The sequence below is a fragment of the Pan troglodytes genome, chromosome 15 (genome assembly GCF_028858775.2).
Source record: "Pan troglodytes isolate AG18354 chromosome 15, NHGRI_mPanTro3-v2.0_pri, whole genome shotgun sequence".
NCBI classification, from domain to species: domain Eukaryota; kingdom Metazoa; phylum Chordata; class Mammalia; order Primates; family Hominidae; genus Pan; species Pan troglodytes.
Window position 1 is genome coordinate 65,699,546 of NC_072413.2, and position 18,582 is coordinate 65,718,127.

Consider the following 18,582-nt stretch of genomic DNA (forward strand, 5'->3'; position numbering starts at 1 on the left):
TATCAGGGTCTTTTTGCTGAAAAGTTTATTAATTTTTTCTTTTCTTTTTTTTAGAGACAGGGTCTTGCTCTGTTGCCCAGGCTGGAGTGTAGTGGCATGATCATGGCTCAATGCAGCCTCAACCTCCTGGGCTCAAGTGATCCTCCTGCCTCAGCCTCCCAAGTAGCTGGGACCACAGGTGTGTGCCACCAGGCCAGCTAATTTTTAGTTTTCCTTTTTGTAGAGATGGGGTCTCACTATGTTGCCCAGGTTGGTCTTGAACTTCTGGTCTCACGTGATCCTCCTGCCTCGGTTTCCCAAAGTGCAGGAATTACAGATGTAAGCCACAGTGCCCAACCAAAATTTAATGTTTATTTACTTAAGTTTTTTATTTATTCTGTTTCTTAATTATTTATTCTTTTTTTACAGCTGTATACTATCTATTATGTGGCTTTACTATTGATGGACATTTAGGAGGTTTCCAAACTTCTGCTATAATATACAATGCTATAATGGTAACCTTATAAATACATGGAAGTCGAATGTTTAGGTGAATGAGTGCATGCACAGCTTTACTAGACATTACAACGCTTCTCTCTATGGAGGCTTTAACAATGGACTCTCCCACGAGCAATGCATCAGCATTATTTCTTCACATGCTTGCCAGTGGATCATACTACAATCTTTTTGACCTTTGGCAATCTGATAAGTGAAAAGTGGCTCCCAGTGTAATTTTAATTTGCATCTCTCATATGAGTGAGGGTGAAGAGCCACTTGTATTTCCTTTTTTGTAAACTGCTATTTCAATTGGGTTGTTATTCCTTTTCTTACTGATTTGTAAGAGTTCTTTATCTACTAAATCAATTAGTCTCTTGTCTTCAAAGCCTGTTATGAATATTTTCCCCCAGTTTCTCATTTATCTTGCCTTGTGTATGATGGTTTTTGTCATGCTCATTTTTTAAGTTTTAGTTTTCAGTTTCCTGTCTTACTAGAAAGGTCTTACCACTCTAAAAATGTGTCCAGTGGTTCTTCTTAATACTTCAGTGGTTTCATTTCTCATACTTACGTCTTTGAGCTATTCGAATTTTGGAAGGATCAAGTTTGCTTTTTCCCAGCTGGATACCTAGGTGCCACAATACTTTGTTAATTAATTCATCTGTCCCTTCCACCGATTTGAAATGGCATTTTCATCATATCTAAATCTTCATGTGTATTTGGGTCTATTTCTTGCCTTTCCATTCTGTTCTATTGATTTGTCTGCCTATTCACCTACCTGTACTTAGTAGTATGGTTTAGCATTTTGGTACAACTTATCAATGATATGATGGTGGTCTTTGGATTATAATATTTAACATTTTATTTTAGCAAAATGTTTGTGTATTTTCATAATTCTAGATGCCTTATGGTCCTTCTAATATCTTCTCTCCAGAGGACTGTATGCTGTTCTTAAGGACTCTCTGCTTCCTGGACAAGCTCAAGCTAAGGTGAGTACCATCTTCATAAATGCAAGGATCTTAGATTTGAGTCAAGAAGTGTCTGCTGGGAATGATCTGATCACTCCTTGTTCTGTTGGTCAGGTCCATGGGTTTCCCCAGGGGCAGAAACTGTGTCTTCCTAGTATGTTGCACAATTCCTGGTGCAGAGAAACACTCAGTAAGTGTGTGTTGAGGATGAATTGACGAATGAGGACATGAACACCTGCCTGCCACAGAAGTCTTTCATGCATGGGTGTTCCTGGAGGCTCCTCTGGCTTCACAGGAAGGGACAGAACTGGGAAATTATTCCTGGGGTCCTGTCCCAGCTCCTTGTCTATTCTTCTGTCCAAGAGAGGAACACAGAGCGAGGAAGGGCAATGAATCCCACTTACCCTTCTCCCATCTCACACACATCCAGAGGCACGATCCTAGCTCACTTCAACCTTGACCTCTGAGCTCAAGTGATCCTCCCTACTCAGCCTCCCGAGTAGCTAGGATTACAGGCACGCACCACCACGCCCAGATAATTTTTTGTAGAGACAGGGTCTCACTAGTTGCCTAAGCTGAGTCTTGAACTTCTGGCCTCAAGCGATCCCCCTACCTTGGGCTCTTTACCAGCATTTTCTTGTATTTCTCCTCATCTTCAATAGCATTCAACTGAAACATCACCCACGTTCATCATCTCTCCCTTTTCTACACCATGGCCTTGAGTAAAGCAAGTGAGATAGCAAGGGAGATAGGAATCAGAACAGCTAACCATAACAGCTGACTCTTATATACTGTTTAGCATATGCCAGTTTCGTTTTCCACCAATGTAATAATTGAACACTTAGAACAAGTGGGGATTATATATATATATATGTATAACACATATATATAAAACCATATATTATATATATAATCATGCCCATTGTACAAGTGAGAAAACTGAGTTAACAGAGAGGTTTAGTAACTTGCCCAGGGCCGTGGAGCTTTTAAATAGATTCAGTGCTAGAGTCCATGCACTTAAACACCATACCTTTCCTTGTAATATGCATGTGCGTGTGTTAACTTCATTGAAGTAAAATATAAAATGCAGAAAAGTGCACAAGTCGAAAGCATATGACTCAGCAGATTTTCATAAAGTGAGCACACCCGTGTACTAGCACCCAGATGAAAGAGCAGAGCACTCTCAGCCCTCCAGGAGTTCCAGTCATCTCCCTCCCAGTCACTGCCCCCTCCTCCCTAAGGTTAACTGCTCTTCTGACGTCTCTCTCCATTCTTCTGGGAGTTTCCTTCCCATCCTATTTTAATCCACTCATATTTTAAGCATCATGGGGTTTGTGGCTAAAGTTAGAAATACTCTATATATTCCATCTTGCAGTAGAGGTGGCAGTGGTTAGGAGAACACATTTCCTAGAGAAGAGAAACAATTGAGGATGGGGGGTTTAGGGGGTACTTGCTTTAGTTTCCCCACATTCTCTTTGCCAGTAAACCTAAGTAAGCTTCAAACCTTGACTCCATCCCCTCCCCACCAGGACTACATCTCCCAGCAGGCTGTGCTCTGACAGCTCTCGGATTTAAATAGGATTCTGGGCTCTGCTCGGAGTCAGGCTGCTGCTCAGCACCCAGGACGGAGAGGAGCAGAGAAGCAGCAGAAGCAGCCAAGAGCTGGAACCAGACCAGGAACCTGAGCCAGAGCTGGGGTTGAAGCTGGAGCAGCAGCAAAAGCAACAGCAGCTACAGAAGTTGGAACGATGCTGGTCACCTTGGGACTGCTCACCTCCTTCTTCTCGTTCCTGTATATGGTAGCTCCATCCATCAGGTTTGTCTTAATTCAGCAACTCAAACAATCGTTTACAAAGACCTGCACTGGAAGCCGGTTCTCAGCTGCTGAAAGAAGAGAAAGGGAAGGAGGCTGACGGAGGAGAAAGTCAGGGCAGGAAAAGCAGGAAGGAAGGGGGTGTTGTGGATACCATGGTGGAAAACCAGAAGGAAGCATCTGCGGCCGGGCAGAGGTGGGGCTGAGTTCTGGCCCCACCTGAGCTCTGGGGAGAGTTCTACTGCCAGCGGAAGGCTGCATGGATGACTCTGTCAAGTAGCTCAACAAACACCTTAGGTGGGAGTCCTTGCTTTTTCATTTTATTCCTTTGGGTGTCTCTGAAGAACTCGGAGACTCTGTCCCTATTCAAGGTGGCCCTGCTGGCTTGTCATGCTGTTAAGTACCAGGTAGTTTGGGAAAGAAACAAACTCTTCTGCCTTTGAGACTACCCTCAATTAATGTTTTGGGATGGCTTTTTTGCTGTGGGATTTCTAGAGGTGTCAAATAAATGTGTGTTCTGAGTGGAGAATTTTTAAATTTCTCTTTTTTAATTTTTGCTCTGTCACCCCAGGGTGGAGTGCATTGGTGTGGTCATAGGTCACTGCAGCCTTGAACTCTTGGGCTCAAGCAACCCTCCTGCCTCAGCCTCCCAAGTAGTTGGGAATATAGGCAGGTGCCACTACACCCAGCTACTTTTTAAATTTTTTGTGGAGATGGGGGTCTCACTATGTTGCCCAGGCTGGTCTCAAACTCCTGGGCTTAAGCGACCATCCCACATTGGCCTCCCAAGATGTTGGGATTACAGGCATGAGCCACCGGGCTCAGCCTAAAAAATTTCTTATGATAAAGGAGGTTAAATGGACCTACCAAGGACAGTGTTATTCTAGGTTCTCCATAGAGATCTGGGTTCAAGTCCCACTTCTGCCACCACTATGTGACATGAACCTCCCTGAGCCTCAGTTTTCTCTACTGTAATGTGGAAATAATACTGGAGAAGTTGAGAGGATTAAAATAAATTACATATGGAAAGTGCCTAGACTAGTAATTGGCAGTCAGATGATGTGCAGGAAATGTTAGTTCTGCCCCTCCGTATTCTGTTTTAGGACCTGTGAAGTCAACTTCATGTAAAAGAGTGCTCTCTGCACGGAGGTCTGAACAAAGGAGGTTTTCTCTCTGTTTGCCATCGGCCAGAATGAAATCTCTAATACAATGGCTGAAAGCCTCGGAAATGACCCACTCCCTAAAACTGGAGAGGCAGCCTAAGATCAGTACCTGTGTATGCCATCCCCCAGAGTGCTAAGAGCAGTACCTGTGTGTGCCACCCCCCACAGAGTGCTGTTCATCAGTTACTCATGATGATGGTTACTGAATATTGACTCCGCTAATGTTTATCATGCATATGTTTTGAATGTAGGTTAGAGGGGAAAGCTTTTCTCTGGAACCTCTAGAGATAAGAGCTAGATGTATTTATTATCTAACAAGGAAAGTCTCCATTGGCCCTGACTCCAGCATTTACTCTGTTTGCTAATATGATTATCTGTGGCTTCTGGGCAAGTGATCTTCCCACCTGCACCGATAAACAGGTGACTACCTTGCCCCATGGAAAAATGTTGTCCTATGAAGGTTAGCTTTTATGAGTCTCCTGACTGCAACTTAAAGATACCCTTCTTTGAGGCTGGATAGAGTTTTTTTTTTTTTTTTTTTAACGTATCTTAGTGTGAGCTCGTGAAGGATGGTACGTGATGCTCTTGTTTCCCTTGCCAATAGGAAGTTCTTTGCTGGTGGAGTGTGTAGAACAAATGTGCAGCTTCCTGGCAAGGTAGTGGTGATCACTGGCGCCAACACGGGCATTGGCAAGGAGACGGCCAGAGAGCTCGCTAGCCGAGGTAAGTGTTTCCCCTTTAGTCTCCAAAGGGCCATGCCTCCCACCCTTCTTCCCACTGGGGCCTCTGTCCATATTGCTTTGTGTTTCCTCCTAGGCTTGGGGGCTCTGACTAGAAATTCAAGGAACCTGGGATTCAAGTCCAACTGTGACACCAACTTACACTGTGGCCTTCAATAAACTGCTTCTTTCCTATTCCCTCTCTATTAAATAAAATAAGGAAAACGATGTCTGTGTATAGCCAAGTCAGTTATTCTAAAAGGAGATACTAAGTGACATTAAATATCAGAATGTAAAACCTGGGAACCAGGTTCCCAGCCTGGGATTAAGCTGACAGCAAGAAGACTGAACAGTACTACTGTGAAAAGCCCGAAGTGGCAATATGTTCACTCTACCGTTGAAGGATGGCTGGGAGAATGAATGCTCTGTCCCCCAGTCCCAAGCTCACTTACTATACCTCCTTTATAGCCTAGGATATGAACATACTGCTCTTTTTTTGTCTTGGACCCAGGAGCCCGAGTCTATATTGCCTGCAGAGATGTACTGAAGGGGGAGTCTGCTGCCAGTGAAATCCGAGTGGATACAAAGAACTCCCAGGTGCTGGTGCGGAAATTGGACCTATCCGACACCAAATCTATCCGAGCCTTTGCTGAGGGCTTTCTGGCAGGTGAGGTCCTGATGGGTAGGTAGAAAAGCAGGAAATTGGGTATGGGAGTGGCTGCTCCACCCTGGACCATCTATGGCCCTTACATCAGAACCATCATCCACCCCACTAGACAGGTTCTGCCACATGAACCAGCAGGACAGGGAATTGGCAAGAGGATGGTGGGTAGATAGACTGGGCAGGATCCTTATCATCTTTTCGCCTCAGCAATGGGAATGTCGGAGGTGTCAGCTCCCTGTCTGGGCTTGCACCTTGGCATCAAGGTGTGGCCACAATGCCACTCTCTTCTTTCATCCTGAGAATCAACCTTGTGTGGCCATAGGCATGAGATGAAGTTGTGCTGCTGGCAAGTTCTTCTGGATCTTGGAAAATGACCAGCTTCTACCACGGACTATGAAATCCATGAGGGACATCCTGGGACCATGTCTGGCTTGTGTTACCACTGGATTCCTAGTGCCCAGCAGAGTGCACCTGGCCCAGAGTCGGTAGTTAGTACACATTTGCTGAATAAATGAATGAACAATGTCCAGGAAGATATGAGTAACTAAAATTACTCATTAGAAACCCAGTGACAATGCTTATTGGATGTCACTGAGATAGGTCCAAATGAAGGATACTTATTGAGTGCTGAGGCAATACCTTGTTTTAAAAGGAAGGGGCAGAGCAAGTGACTCCTATCAGAATCTTACCCCAACAAAGACAACTAATGAGCAAAGGGAAAGGGCAATTATGCAGGTCTGTTACAGGCAGCTAGGGGACTCTTTGCTAACCATAGGATCTCTTTGGTTGTGCCCTATAGAGGAAAAGCAGCTCCATATTCTGATCAACAATGCGGGAGTAATGATGTGTCCATATTCCAAGACAGCTGATGGCTTTGAAACCCACCTGGGAGTCAACCACCTGGGTAAGTATCTTTGGGTGACTAAAAAATGAGGTACACCCACTATCTTTTCTTTAGGAAGATGACACTGTGTAAATGTGGAGAATGTCCAGGGGCCTTCATAGAGCCTAGGAATTCCAATAGACTAGACCCATTGGCTTGTTGTTCACTGTACCTCTCCTGATCAGTCTAAAAAAGTGAGATCTTCCTACCCATACCATTAAGAAGCCCCAAATTTCAGGAAATACCAGGGAGAAGAATGTCATTCTTGGATGGGGCAGTGGCAGTACAAGGCTTGCCAGGCAGGGCCAGACCTGGGGGTATGCAGGCATCTGGGCTTGGCTGGAGGGGTCACATCTACATGATGGCCAACCAAGCCATGGGTTGGTCCACGGAGGTAGGCAATCCTTGAGAACTTGAGGTACGAGGCAGGGTGGGGTTCAGCGTTCAAGGCGAAGACTTTAGGGAGGAGAGCATGGAGCATGTTTTCTGATCCTAAGCAAATGTTATCTTCCCTGACTGTTCTATCCTTCTGCCTATACACAAGTGTACCTGGGTCCCTAGTTATGCGATCATGGCCAGAGTGGGAGTTGGAAGCCAGCAGGTGGGTCAAGGGCAGCGGTACAAAGTAATATAATTAAGTATGATTGCCTTACTTGTAGTCTAGCTCTGGCTCTTGCTTTGAGGAATCCACAAACTCAGACCAAACTGACCATTAGAGTTACTCATGGCATCAAAATTGGTTCACACCTAGAAGATAGTGAGCTAACACTGAAGTCCTCTTGGCTCCCACATGCTGAGCCTGGGCTGTCATTCCACTTTCAATCTTCCCTGCTGGCTCTCCTCACAGGCCACTTCCTCCTCACCTACCTGCTCCTGGAGCGGCTAAAGGTGTCTGCCCCTGCACGGGTGGTTAACGTGTCCTCGGTGGCTCATCACATTGGCAAGATTCCCTTCCATGACCTCCAGAGCGAGAAGCGCTACAGCAGGGGTTTTGCCTATTGCCACAGCAAGCTGGCCAATGTGCTTTTTACTCGTGAGCTGGCCAAGAGGCTCCAGGGTAAGTCTGGAGAAAGAGGAATAGCAAAAATGGTCCTCAGACCAAATTAGAGGTCCACAGCAACTTGGGAAGTCAGGCTGTCAAACATGCACGTGTCAGTAATATCTCTGTGGACTAAGGAGAATGAAATTATGAATGGAATAAAAACAGAGTGCTTGCCCCCAGGGAGCTTAAAATCAAATAGGGGTTAAGAACCTCAAAAAGTTACCTTGTATTTGTGTCACATCTTATCTCTTATCTCATTTGATTTTCACAGTAGCTTTTTGCAACAGACAGAAGCTTTTTGTTTTTTTTGTTTTTTTTTTGAGACTTGAGTTTCGCTCTTGTCGCCCAGGCTGGAGTGCAGTAGTGCGATCTTGGCTCACTGTGACCTCTGCCTCCTGGGTTCAAGTGATTCTCCTGCATCAGCCTCTTGAGTAGTTGGGATTACAAGCACGCAATATCACGCCTGGCTAATTTTGTATTTTTAGAAGAGACGAGCTTTCACCATGTTGTCCAGGTTGGTCTCAAACTCCTGACCTCAGGTGATCTGGCAGAAGAGGCCTTTGGTAACAGGTATTATTACTCCTAGTTTATAGAGCAGAGCTGAGGTCCAAGGAAATGGCCAGCTAAAGAGTATATGGCAGGTGAGGGCGTCAGAACCGGAATGTGGGTGCTCAGCTTTAAACCTAGGGTGCTTCCTTCTGGGTGCCATTTGCTGAGGTCCACATGGTGATCTGAGCTACAGAGCTGCCACTGCCTGGACTCAGGGAGTTAGGGCTGGATTTCAGACCCCTGGGTCCAAGTTCTTGCTCTACCACATGCTAGCCCCATGTGGATGTGGATGTGGATGTGCCCCTTTAACCTCCCCTGACTTCATCTTCTCAGCTGTAAAATCAGGTCAGGCTGGTTCTTATTCCTTAATGATTCTGTGCTCTCCTGGAGCACTGGGTGAGCTGCTGGCTCTGACATCTGCGGATCTAGGGGTCCATTTGTTACAGTGAATAAGCCAGAGTTTGGGAACAATGATCTTCACTTCCAGAATGCCTACAGTAGAAGAAGATGATAATCATAAAAATAAACAATAACAATTACAATAATAATTGGGAGGTTTATGTGTGCCATGTACTACACATCTTAACTCATTTAATACTTGCAACATTCCTGTGAGGTGGGTGCTATTATTTTCCCCCACTCTAAATATGAAAAGACAGGCACTGACAGATTAAGAAATTTGCCCAAGGAAGTTCCTAGCTGAGCCAGGATTCAAATGCAGACAGTCCATTCCATGTTTTTAACTTTACATCAGAGTTCAGACCTTGGCCCTGCACCCTGCCAGGTATAACCTTAGGCAATTTACTTAAACTTTCTGTGACTTAGTTTTCTTTGTTGTAAATGGGTATCATAATATTCTATTTTACAAGCCTCTTTAAGAATTAAATGAAATAATACATTTAAAGCATGTTGTATGGCCCTGGCACATAATTGGTACTGAAAAATAGTGACGGCACCAGGGATATCTTGGGGGGGGGGGTGTTAATCCCCCACAATCTGCATCACCATCCCTCAATCTATACCTCATGAAATGTGCTTGCCAGGCAAATGCAGCTCAAAATAAAGTCCTACCCACCACCTTCCAATCAGATCGCTACCCCTAAACTCCTCCTTTAGAAATGATAAAGATACCACTGTCAATGATTGATACTACTCACTACATGTTGTCATGTTTATTAGTAGTACTAAAGCCACAGTATAAAAACGACATTGAAATAGAAGGACCTCGAACCAGGCACTCCTTTTGGAACACAGAAGGCTGAGAAGGCTATAGATCTTTCTGAAAGATCAATTCATTCCTGTTCAAATTCCGCCTGGCCAGGAGTGGTACCTGCTGAATCCTGGGGTTATGTTTCCTGAGTCCCTCCTTCTCACTTGTGTATTTTGCTGCAGGAGATAAGCTGTTTTCCTGGGCTCAGAGTGTGTCCCTGATCTAATTGTGCCCTCTTTGTCCCAGGCACCGGGGTCACCACCTACGCAGTGCACCCAGGCGTCGTCCGCTCTGAGCTGGTCCGGCACTCCTCCCTGCTCTGCCTGCTCTGGCGGCTCTTCTCCCCATTTGTCAAGACGGCACGGGAGGGGGCGCAGACCAGCCTGCACTGCGCCCTGGCTGAGGGCCTGGAGCCCCTGAGTGGCAAGTACTTCAGGTGTGTGAAGGCAATGCGGTTCTCTCCACCACCTGTGTGCATGGGAGGTGCCGGACTCGCTGGGCTGTTCATCCTGAGAAGCTGAGTTTGTGCCTGATGATGCAATCCAGGTTTGGGTTGGGCCTGCAAACAGAATGCCGTTGCTTTGTTAAGGAAACTTACAGTACAAACTTATGTGTTGGGAAGAGTTGCTTTTCTGGCTTTATTTTATACTCGTGTGCCGCTTTTCCATGAAAACTTTGCAGCTTTCTGAAAGCTTTTAAAGAAGACTGTCGCTGTTGGTTATGCCATGGAGAAAATGTTAGCAGGCCTTCTGGATCGTTTTTCTCCTTCTTTAAGCTTTTGGCTCACTTGATTCATGAATTTTTAAATACCAATTAGCACAAAGTGCTAGGGGAACGTCCTCTCTCTTCGGTGTGAACTCTGTCCCTCAATGCTGCCAAGATTGGCACTATCTGTTGAAATACAGAAGTAGAAATTTTAGTGCTGAATCTTATCATGAACTCAATGAGCAACTAGAGTCTGGGAGTAAAGGGAAGCCCAGGGTGAAATCTCTTTCCCATTCCATGACAGAATCCAACCCTGTCTGCTCTGTTGTCCTGCTTTGTTCAAGGCTTTTCATCAGTGCAGTATTTATTCCGTGAAGCACTGGAAATAGTCTTAGTGTCTGATGAGAGGGGAATGGATAAGTGATAATAGCTAATGTTGCTTGAGTTTTTATAATGTGTTTGGTACTCAGTTCTGAGTGTGTAATGTGTATTAATTCATATAATCATCACAACCCTGCGAGGCAGGTAATATTACCCCAAGTTTTCACATGAAACTGAGGCGCAAGATAATTAAGAAACTTGCTCAAAGTCATATAGCTTATAAGTGGTAGATCTGGGATTTACGCCCTGGCAATCTGGCTCTAGAGCTGTGCCATTCAGTATGGTAGCCACTAGCCACATGTTGCTATTGAGCACTTGAAATATGGCTAGTCCATATTGAGATGCACTGTAAGTGTACAGTGCATACCAGATTTTTGAAGACATACAGGTTGAGCATCACAAATCTGAAAATTTGGAGTCCGGAATATTTCAGTAAGCATTTCCTTTGAGTTGCATGTTGCTGCTAAAAATGTTTTGGATTTCAGAGTATTTCGGGTTTTAGATTTTTGGAGTTTGAGATGCTCAGCTGGTAAGTACAATGCAAATATTTCATAATTCAAATAAATGTAAAATCCTAAATACTTCTGATCCCAAGCATTTTTTTTTGAGATGGATTTTCACTCTTGTCACTCAGGCTGGAGGGCAATGGCATGATCTTGGCTCACTGCAACTTCAGCCTCCAGGGTTCAAGCGATTCTCCTGGCTCAGCCTCCTGAGTAGCTGGGATTACAGGTGCCCGCCACCACACCTGACTAATTTTTATATTTTTAGTCGAGATGGGCTTTCACCATGTTGGCCAGGCTGGTCTTGAACTCCTGACGTCAGTTGATCCACCTGCCTTGGCCTCCTAAAGTGCTGGGATTACAGGCGTGAGCCACCGCGCCCAGCCCCAAGCATTTCTGATAAGGGATGCTCAACCTATAGTATAAAAAAAGAAGTGTAAGTTATCTCATTTTATATTTTTAAATGAGATAAAAGATATCTCATTTTTTATATTGATTGCATGCTAAAATGATTTTGCTATTTGTGGGTTAAATAAAGTACATATTTATTAACTCAATAAATGAATGTGTAATTAAATGTTACTAAATAAATTTCACCAATTTCTTTTTACATTTTAAATGTAGCTGCCAGAAAATTCAAAATGACGTATGTGGCTCACAATTGTGTTTCTCATCATATTTCTTTCTTTTTCTTTTTTTTTTTTTTTTGGAGACATAGTCTCACTCTGTTGCCCAGGCTGGAGTGCAATGGCATGATCTTGGCTCACTGCAACCTCCACCTCCTGGGTTCAAGGGATCCTCCTGCCTCAGCCTCCCGAGTAGCTGGGATTACAGGTGCATGCCACCACGCCCAGCTAGTTTTTGTATTTCTAGTAGAGATGGAGTTTTGCCATGTTGACCAGGCTGGTCTTGAACTCCTGACCTCAAGTGATTCGCCCACCTCAGCCTCCCAAAGTGCTGGGATTGCAGGCGTGAGCCACTGCGCCTGGTCTTCCCATCATATTTCTATTGGACAGTTGCTACTCTAGAGTCTGAGTGTTTAACATTGCTGCCTTAAATATGTAATAAAATATACAGTCATTAAATATCATATTTTAATATAATATGTAATTAATAGAAAAATGTTAGTGATATAATGTTGTAAGGAAAAAACTGGAATACAAAACTATATGATTTTTTATACATAGAGAACAGTCTGGAGGGATAACCAGCCACTGGGCAGTAGTGGTTACTTCCAGGGAGTTTTAGGGAGAGCCAAGCAGAGTGTGAAGGATGATTTTTATCTTTTTATTCTAGGTGTTTTTTTATTATTTAAAAATTTTGCCAGGTGCAGTGGCTCATGCATGTAATCCCAGCACTTTGGGAGGCTGAGGTGGGTGGATCACTTGAGGTCAGGAGTTGAGACCAGCCTGGCCAACGTGGTGTAACCCCATCTCTACTAAAAATACAAAAAATTAGCTGATCATGTTGGTGGGTGCCTGTAATCCCAGCCACTCAGGAGGCTGAGGCAGGAGAATCACTTGAACCTGGGAGGCAGAGGCTGCAGTAAGCCGAGATCACTCCACTGCACTCCAGCCTGGGCGACAGAATGAGACTCTGTCTCAAAAAAAAAAAAAAAATTTAAGGCTGGGTGTGGCGGCTCATGCCTGTAGTCCCAGTACTTTGGGAGGCCAAGGCAGGAGGATTGCTTGAGCTCGGGAATTCCATACCAGCCTGGACAACAAAGTGAGACCCCCATCTCTACTAAAAATCAAAAAATTAGCCCAGCATTGTGGTGCATGCCTATAGTCCCAGCTACTCGGGAGGCTAAGGTGGGAGGATGGCTTCAGCCTGGGAGGTCAAGGCTGCACGATAGTGCCACTGCACTCCAGCCTGGGTGATGAAGTGAGACCCTATCTCAAAAAAAAAAAAAAATCCTCCTCAAACTAGATACAGTATGATCCCGGTTTTATGTAAGAGAGAAAGAGAGAGAGAGACTGTATCTCTATTTATATCCAAACAAAGCAAAAAAAAAAAAAAAAGACTGTACAGAAAGCAACTAAATGATAGACTTTTCTTTTTTTTGAGACGGAGTTTCGGTCTTGTCGCCCAGGCTGGAGTGCAGTGGCGTGATCTCCACTCACTGCAACCTCTGCCTCCTGGGTTCAAGCCATTCTCCTGCATCAGCCTCCCAAGTAGCTGGGATTACGGGTGCCCACCACCACACCCGGCTAATTGTTTTTTGTATTTTTAGTAGAGGCAGGGTTTCGCCTTGTTGGCCAGGCTGCTCTTGAACTCCTGACCTCAGGTGATCCACCCACCTCAGCCTCCCAAAGTGCTGGGATTACAGGTGTGAGCCACCGTGCCCAGCCATGATAGGCTTTTCTTCTTTTATCAGCACTGCATGTTCCGAATGTTTTACGGGACTTTTATAATTAGAAAAAAGGAACATTAAAAACAAAAAACATGGGGGGAGCGGGGAGGGATAGCATTAGGAGATATACCTAATGCTAAATGACGAGTTCATGGGTGCAGCACACCAACATGGCACATGTATACATATGTAACAAACCTGCACGTTGTGCAAATGTACCCTAAAACTTAAAGTATAATAATAATAAAATTAAAAAAAACAACAACAAAAAAACATGATGAGAACTGTGTTCTGCTCCCACCCCCTATCCCTCTAGTCCTCAGGGCCCCTGCTCATTCCAAAGCAAATCTGGAGGGCTTGGTCCGGGGTTCATGGTATGCAAGTGCGTCTGTCCACAGAATTCAAGAGGCCTGTGAACTTGGATGGGAAAATAACTTCATCTTTAATTTAACCTCCGACTGAGATTTGGCATTTTCTTCAATTACGAATGTAGGCACTGAACTGTAGTAGTAGTAGTGATACCTGTGACTTTGTCACCAATAGAATTATAAATATTTTTATATCACATTGCAGTTGTTGCAGATATCCTAGAATGTCACTTCTGCTCGCCACTACTTTGAAATCCTTTGATTATTAGACCTGGTACTAGATCTTGTTATAGAATATATTAATAAATAAGCCTGTGTATTACCATATCACAAATTTGTTTTTAAAATATTTTTGGAGTGCATTTTGTATAATTAGTTTCTTTGAGTCTGGCATATATTGTATTTTATTCATTTAGAAACATTCTGAGAAAGGGACCATAAAGATTTCCAGACTGCTAATTCTCATTCCTGGAATTTACTGTCTTTCTCTGCCCTCCAGTGACTGCAAGAGGACCTGGGTGTCTCCAAGGGCCCGAAATAACAAAACAGCTGAGCGCCTATGGAATGTCAGCTGTGAGCTTCTAGGAATCCGGTGGGAGTAGCTGGTGGAAGACCTGCAGCTTTATCAGGCCCAATCCATGCCATAATGAACAGGGACCAAGGAGAAGGCCAACCCTAAAGGATTGTCCTCTTGGCCAGCTGGTGCTGCGAATCCTGCCTGCTCTGATCCTCTTGACCCTTCTGGGAATGTTTGCACACCTCACACTCTTGTGAGACTGGCTTATGGCATGAGTTGTGGACACCTATAGAGTGTTCTTCTCTAAGACCTGGAAAGTCAGCAACCCTCTGGGGGCAGCAGGACTGGGCAGATCCCAGGCTGGGCATGGGGGTGGCAGAAGAGCCTGAGAAATTGGGTCAGTTCCCTCATCAGCACCAGAGGCTCAGCTGAGGCAAGAAGAGCACCATCACTGCCTATTTCTAGGGGCTATACACTCCAACTCTTGGTTGATCTCTTTCTTTTTAAAAATATTTGCCACCACCCTGGAGTCTAGACCAACACACAAAGATCCTGGCTAACCCTGGCCTATTTAGATTCCTTCCTCTCACCTGGACCTTCCCATTTCAATCATGCAGATGGTTTCTTTTTGTAAAGAGTTCCGTTTGCCTTTCAATTTTTAGAGAAAATAAAGACTGCATTCATCTCATTGTCTTATTTATTTTCTCAGGGCAGCAAGGGAGAGAAATGGAACAAATCAGGAAACCAGCCTGCTAGTTTAGTAAGTAGCATTTCACCCTACCCAGCCACGGGAACTGGGGAATAGCAAGGGAGCAGGCCTAGGCCTAGAACTCAGGGCAAAGACAGCAGCTGGAATGTAAGATCCTCAGAGTGTGTAGCTGCTGGGACGAATCCATCTGAGTTAGGCAGACAGAGAAAAAGCAGTTTCAGTGAGAATCTGGCACCCAAAAGGAAAGGATTTTACTCCCCCATGGCCTGTCTTAGGAAATTTGAGTGCTGACGGAGACACTCTTCCCCTCGAGTTTTAGGAAAGGGGTGCTATTCTCTGCGTTATCCCCATCTCCTTCCTTCCTGAAGGAGGCTCCACTTGCAGAATGCATCATTTCCTGCCGCCCTCAGCAAGGATCACAGCTTGGCCAGCTCACAGTGGTACAGGGCTGGGAGTGGATACTCCTAACCGCAATGCTGTACTGCCTCTCATTTAAAGACATTTTGTTAAATATCTGGCTAGAGAAAATATTTTAAATCTGAAAGCTTCCATCATATCCCAAATTATTAGATGCACTTACAACCAACAGCAAATGACACCAAATATCGGGAAGCTGAGCAGCAAAGAATGCAAAAGAAAACAATGATAGGCATGGGTATTGATTCGACATGTTGTTGGCATTTTCAGAATATTAAGCCACAGTCGTTCCCCTTGTTCAGATTCCAGACTCCATCATTTCTCGTGGTGTTCAGGTGCTCCCACGAGACACAGCCTCCCTCAGCACTACTCCTTCAGAATCGCCTCGTGCTCAGGCTACATCTTACCTCTCTGTAGTGTCTTGCCCGACACCAAAAGGACCATCTAGTCTGCTCAGCCTGGGCAAGGAACATGTGCCAGTCTCGGCCTCTTGTCATGTTTCCAGAAAAGACTTGCCATCTGAGCAAGTGAAAGGCCTTGACTCTGCACAAACAATGCTGGGGGATTGGTGGCTGAGACACCGTTCGACCTTCCCATCTTGGCTCCCTGAAATCCCCTGCAACCTTCGGGGCTGTTTTTCCACTATTGACTTGTGCTTGGATATGGATATGGCTTCCTGCCTTGGCAGAGTGCCCCTCAACATACAGGAAACAAGATCCTGGATGAGAAGGGCTCAGGGATTTCAGTTGTTCCAGACTTCCCTCCTAGGTGCTTCTCTAACTGCCCCAGTTCCACTGCCTTCACTATTCCTGGCTTCTCTTAGCCTCTGACACCCTTAGCTAATCTAGCCTGGGGTGGAAAATCTTTTTCTTTTGGCTCAGCTGAGACTGTCCTAATTTCCTAAAAATAACACTTCAATGGGAAACTAAAGGAAAAGGAAATCAAAGAGACATATGAAACTCAAGAAACAAACAGTTTCAGAGCACCGATTTCCTAGGTGGTGACTAGCTGCCACAGATTACCTTGGTTGGCACTTGGCCCTTGTCCAACTCAACTTCGTATACAATGTTGCCATGCGTCCCAAGCTCAGGAGGATATACCTTGTGTATTTGGTCTCTTTTAGTTATAAGATGGACACTCAGTTTGAGCAAGCTTAAGTCCCAAACCATGCAATATTTTGCTCATAAACTCAAGGAAGGGTTGAAACTGGAAAGTGGGAATGGGCAGAGATGTATCTTAGAAATAACTAGAACTCAAGCGCCAAGCAACACCAGACTCCTCTCCCTCTACCATTGAAGAGTTCCTGCAGCCATTTCCTATTTTTAGAATTTAAAAAATTCCAGGTTTGGCTTGGGTCAAATGCTCACTGTGAAGCATTCAACTGTAGTTGGGTATTGGGTATTGAAACGTCTCTTCTACGGCTATCATATTCTCATATATGCTATTTTGATATCGCTATCTTATTTTCATATTGTAGAAGAGGCATTTCAAATCAGTCAGAAAAACATAGACAATGTCATAAGTGGTGCTGGACAAATAACTATCCAAATGAAACATAAAGTTAGATTCTTTGCCTCACACCATGCATACAAATGAGTACTATGTGGATTAAAAGGCAAAAAAAGTTGTGAAAATATTAGAAAAAAATATAGAAGAATATCTTTATGCCCTTGGAAGAGGGATAGCATTCTTAAGACATGAAAAGCAAAAAGCATATGGGAAAAGAGGAATACATCCAAAAAGCATACCTAAAATAAAGTTCAAAGTCAAGTGATAATGGTGAACATATTTGAAATTGTTTTAGGTTATGTATTCTAGAAAACGGACTTCGAGATACAGAAATTTGCACACAGCAAATTTATTAGGAGGACTGTTAGTATTGGTATCTATAGGGGAGTGAGAGAAGCGGGACAGGGCAGAGGGTGAAGTTGATCTGCGATGCAGTCACACTAAAGGATTAGGTGATCCTGTTCCACAGAGAGCTCTGGAGCTGAGCTGTCTTGAGGAAAGGAGGTTGGTCTTTAAACACCCGCAGTGACCAGTAATTGGGTGTGGGCAGCTTCCACGGAGGGGGCATGACCTGGGTGAGGGCAAGTTCTAGATAAAAACTCAGCTGAGAGTTGGCAGCTGTGTACATTTCCAGCATCTGGGAGAATAAGTGCTTCATTTCTTTTTCTTTTCTTTTTTTTTTTTTTTTTTCAATAGAGACAAGGTCTCTCTCTGTTGCCCATGCTGGCCTTGAATTCCTGGGCTCAAGCAATCTTCCTGTCTTGGCCTATCAAAATGCTGGGATTACAAGCATGAGCCACTATGCCTAGCTGTATGCTTCATTTCTAAAGGGAGTATATTAGTCCATTCTCACACTGCTATAAAGATCCTACCCAAGACCAGGTAATTTATAAAGAAAAGAGGTTTAATTGGCTCATACTTCCACATGGCCGGGGAGGCCTCAGGAAACTTACAATCATGGTGGAAGGTGAAAGGGAAGCAAGGCACATCTTCATAAGGTGGCAGGAGAGAGAGAGAGTGCAGGGGAAACTGCCACTTTTAAAACCATCAGGTCTCATGAGAACTCTCTCACTATCACGAGAAGACAATGGGGGAAACCACCCTCATGATTCAGTCAACTCCCACCAGGTCCCTCCCTCAACACATGGGGATTACAATTTGAGATGAGATTTGGGTGGGGACACAGAACCAAACCATAGGAGGGAATCTGGGTGGTGCAACACAGCATCTGCTGCAGATGTATATGTATATATGACCTATCTTATGTTTATATAGATAATATGTATCACACAAAAGAGTAGTACCCATATTTTTATTCATTTTTCTTTCGACTTGGGGTCTCGCTTTATTGCCCAGGCTGATCTCAAACTCCTGGGCTCAAGTGATCCTCCCACCTTGGCCTCCCGAAGTGCTGGGCTTACAGGTGTGAGTCACCACCCTCAACTTATTATCATATAAAGAACTTCTACTTCTCAATAAGAACAAGACACAGAACCCAACAGAGAACTTTGCAAAAGTTATAAATAGGAAATTTTCAGAAGAAATGCGAATGGCCAATGTACCTAAGTCAAGATATTTAACCTGACCAGTGATCAGAGAACTGCAAATTAAAACAAGATGCCATTATACCATTTT

General features: G+C 44.3%; 1 protein-coding gene across 2 annotated transcripts; it reads left to right on the forward strand.

Annotated features, from left to right (window-relative positions):
- Nucleotides 1–1,025: 1,025 nt before the first annotated feature.
- On the forward strand, nt 1,026–14,997 carry RDH12 (retinol dehydrogenase 12). 2 transcript variants are annotated; one of them, XM_009427991.5, is made up of 9 exons: nt 1,026–1,106; nt 1,375–1,463; nt 2,972–3,258; nt 5,023–5,141; nt 5,649–5,804; nt 6,601–6,705; nt 7,532–7,741; nt 9,732–9,921; nt 14,295–14,997. In XM_009427991.5, the coding sequence occupies exons 3-9, from the start codon at nt 3,191–3,193 to the stop codon at nt 14,395–14,397; spliced, it is 951 nt and encodes a 316-aa protein (XP_009426266.1). In that variant the 5' UTR covers nt 1,026–1,106; nt 1,375–1,463; nt 2,972–3,190; the 3' UTR covers nt 14,398–14,997. The 2 variants fall into 2 exon arrangements, with proteins under 2 accessions (XP_009426266.1, XP_009426268.1); XM_009427993.5 differs by lacking the exons at nt 1,026–1,106; nt 1,375–1,463; nt 7,532–7,741 and having other exon boundaries at nt 3,039–3,258.
- The last annotated feature ends 3,585 nt before the right edge of the window (nt 14,998–18,582 follow it).

Bases quoted from the DNA above. Each gene is read 5' to 3' on its own strand.
- RDH12 (XM_009427991.5), top strand. From the start codon at position 3,191: ATGCTGGTCACCTTGGGACTGCTCACCTCCTTCTTCTCGTTCCTGTAT. The intron at 3,259-5,022 runs GTTTGTCTTAAT...CCTTGCCAATAG, and splicing joins ATGGTAGCTCCATCCATCAG to GAAGTTCTTTGCTGGTGGAG. The intron at 9,922-14,294 runs GTGTGTGAAGGC...TCTGCCCTCCAG, and splicing joins CTGAGTGGCAAGTACTTCAG to TGACTGCAAGAGGACCTGGG.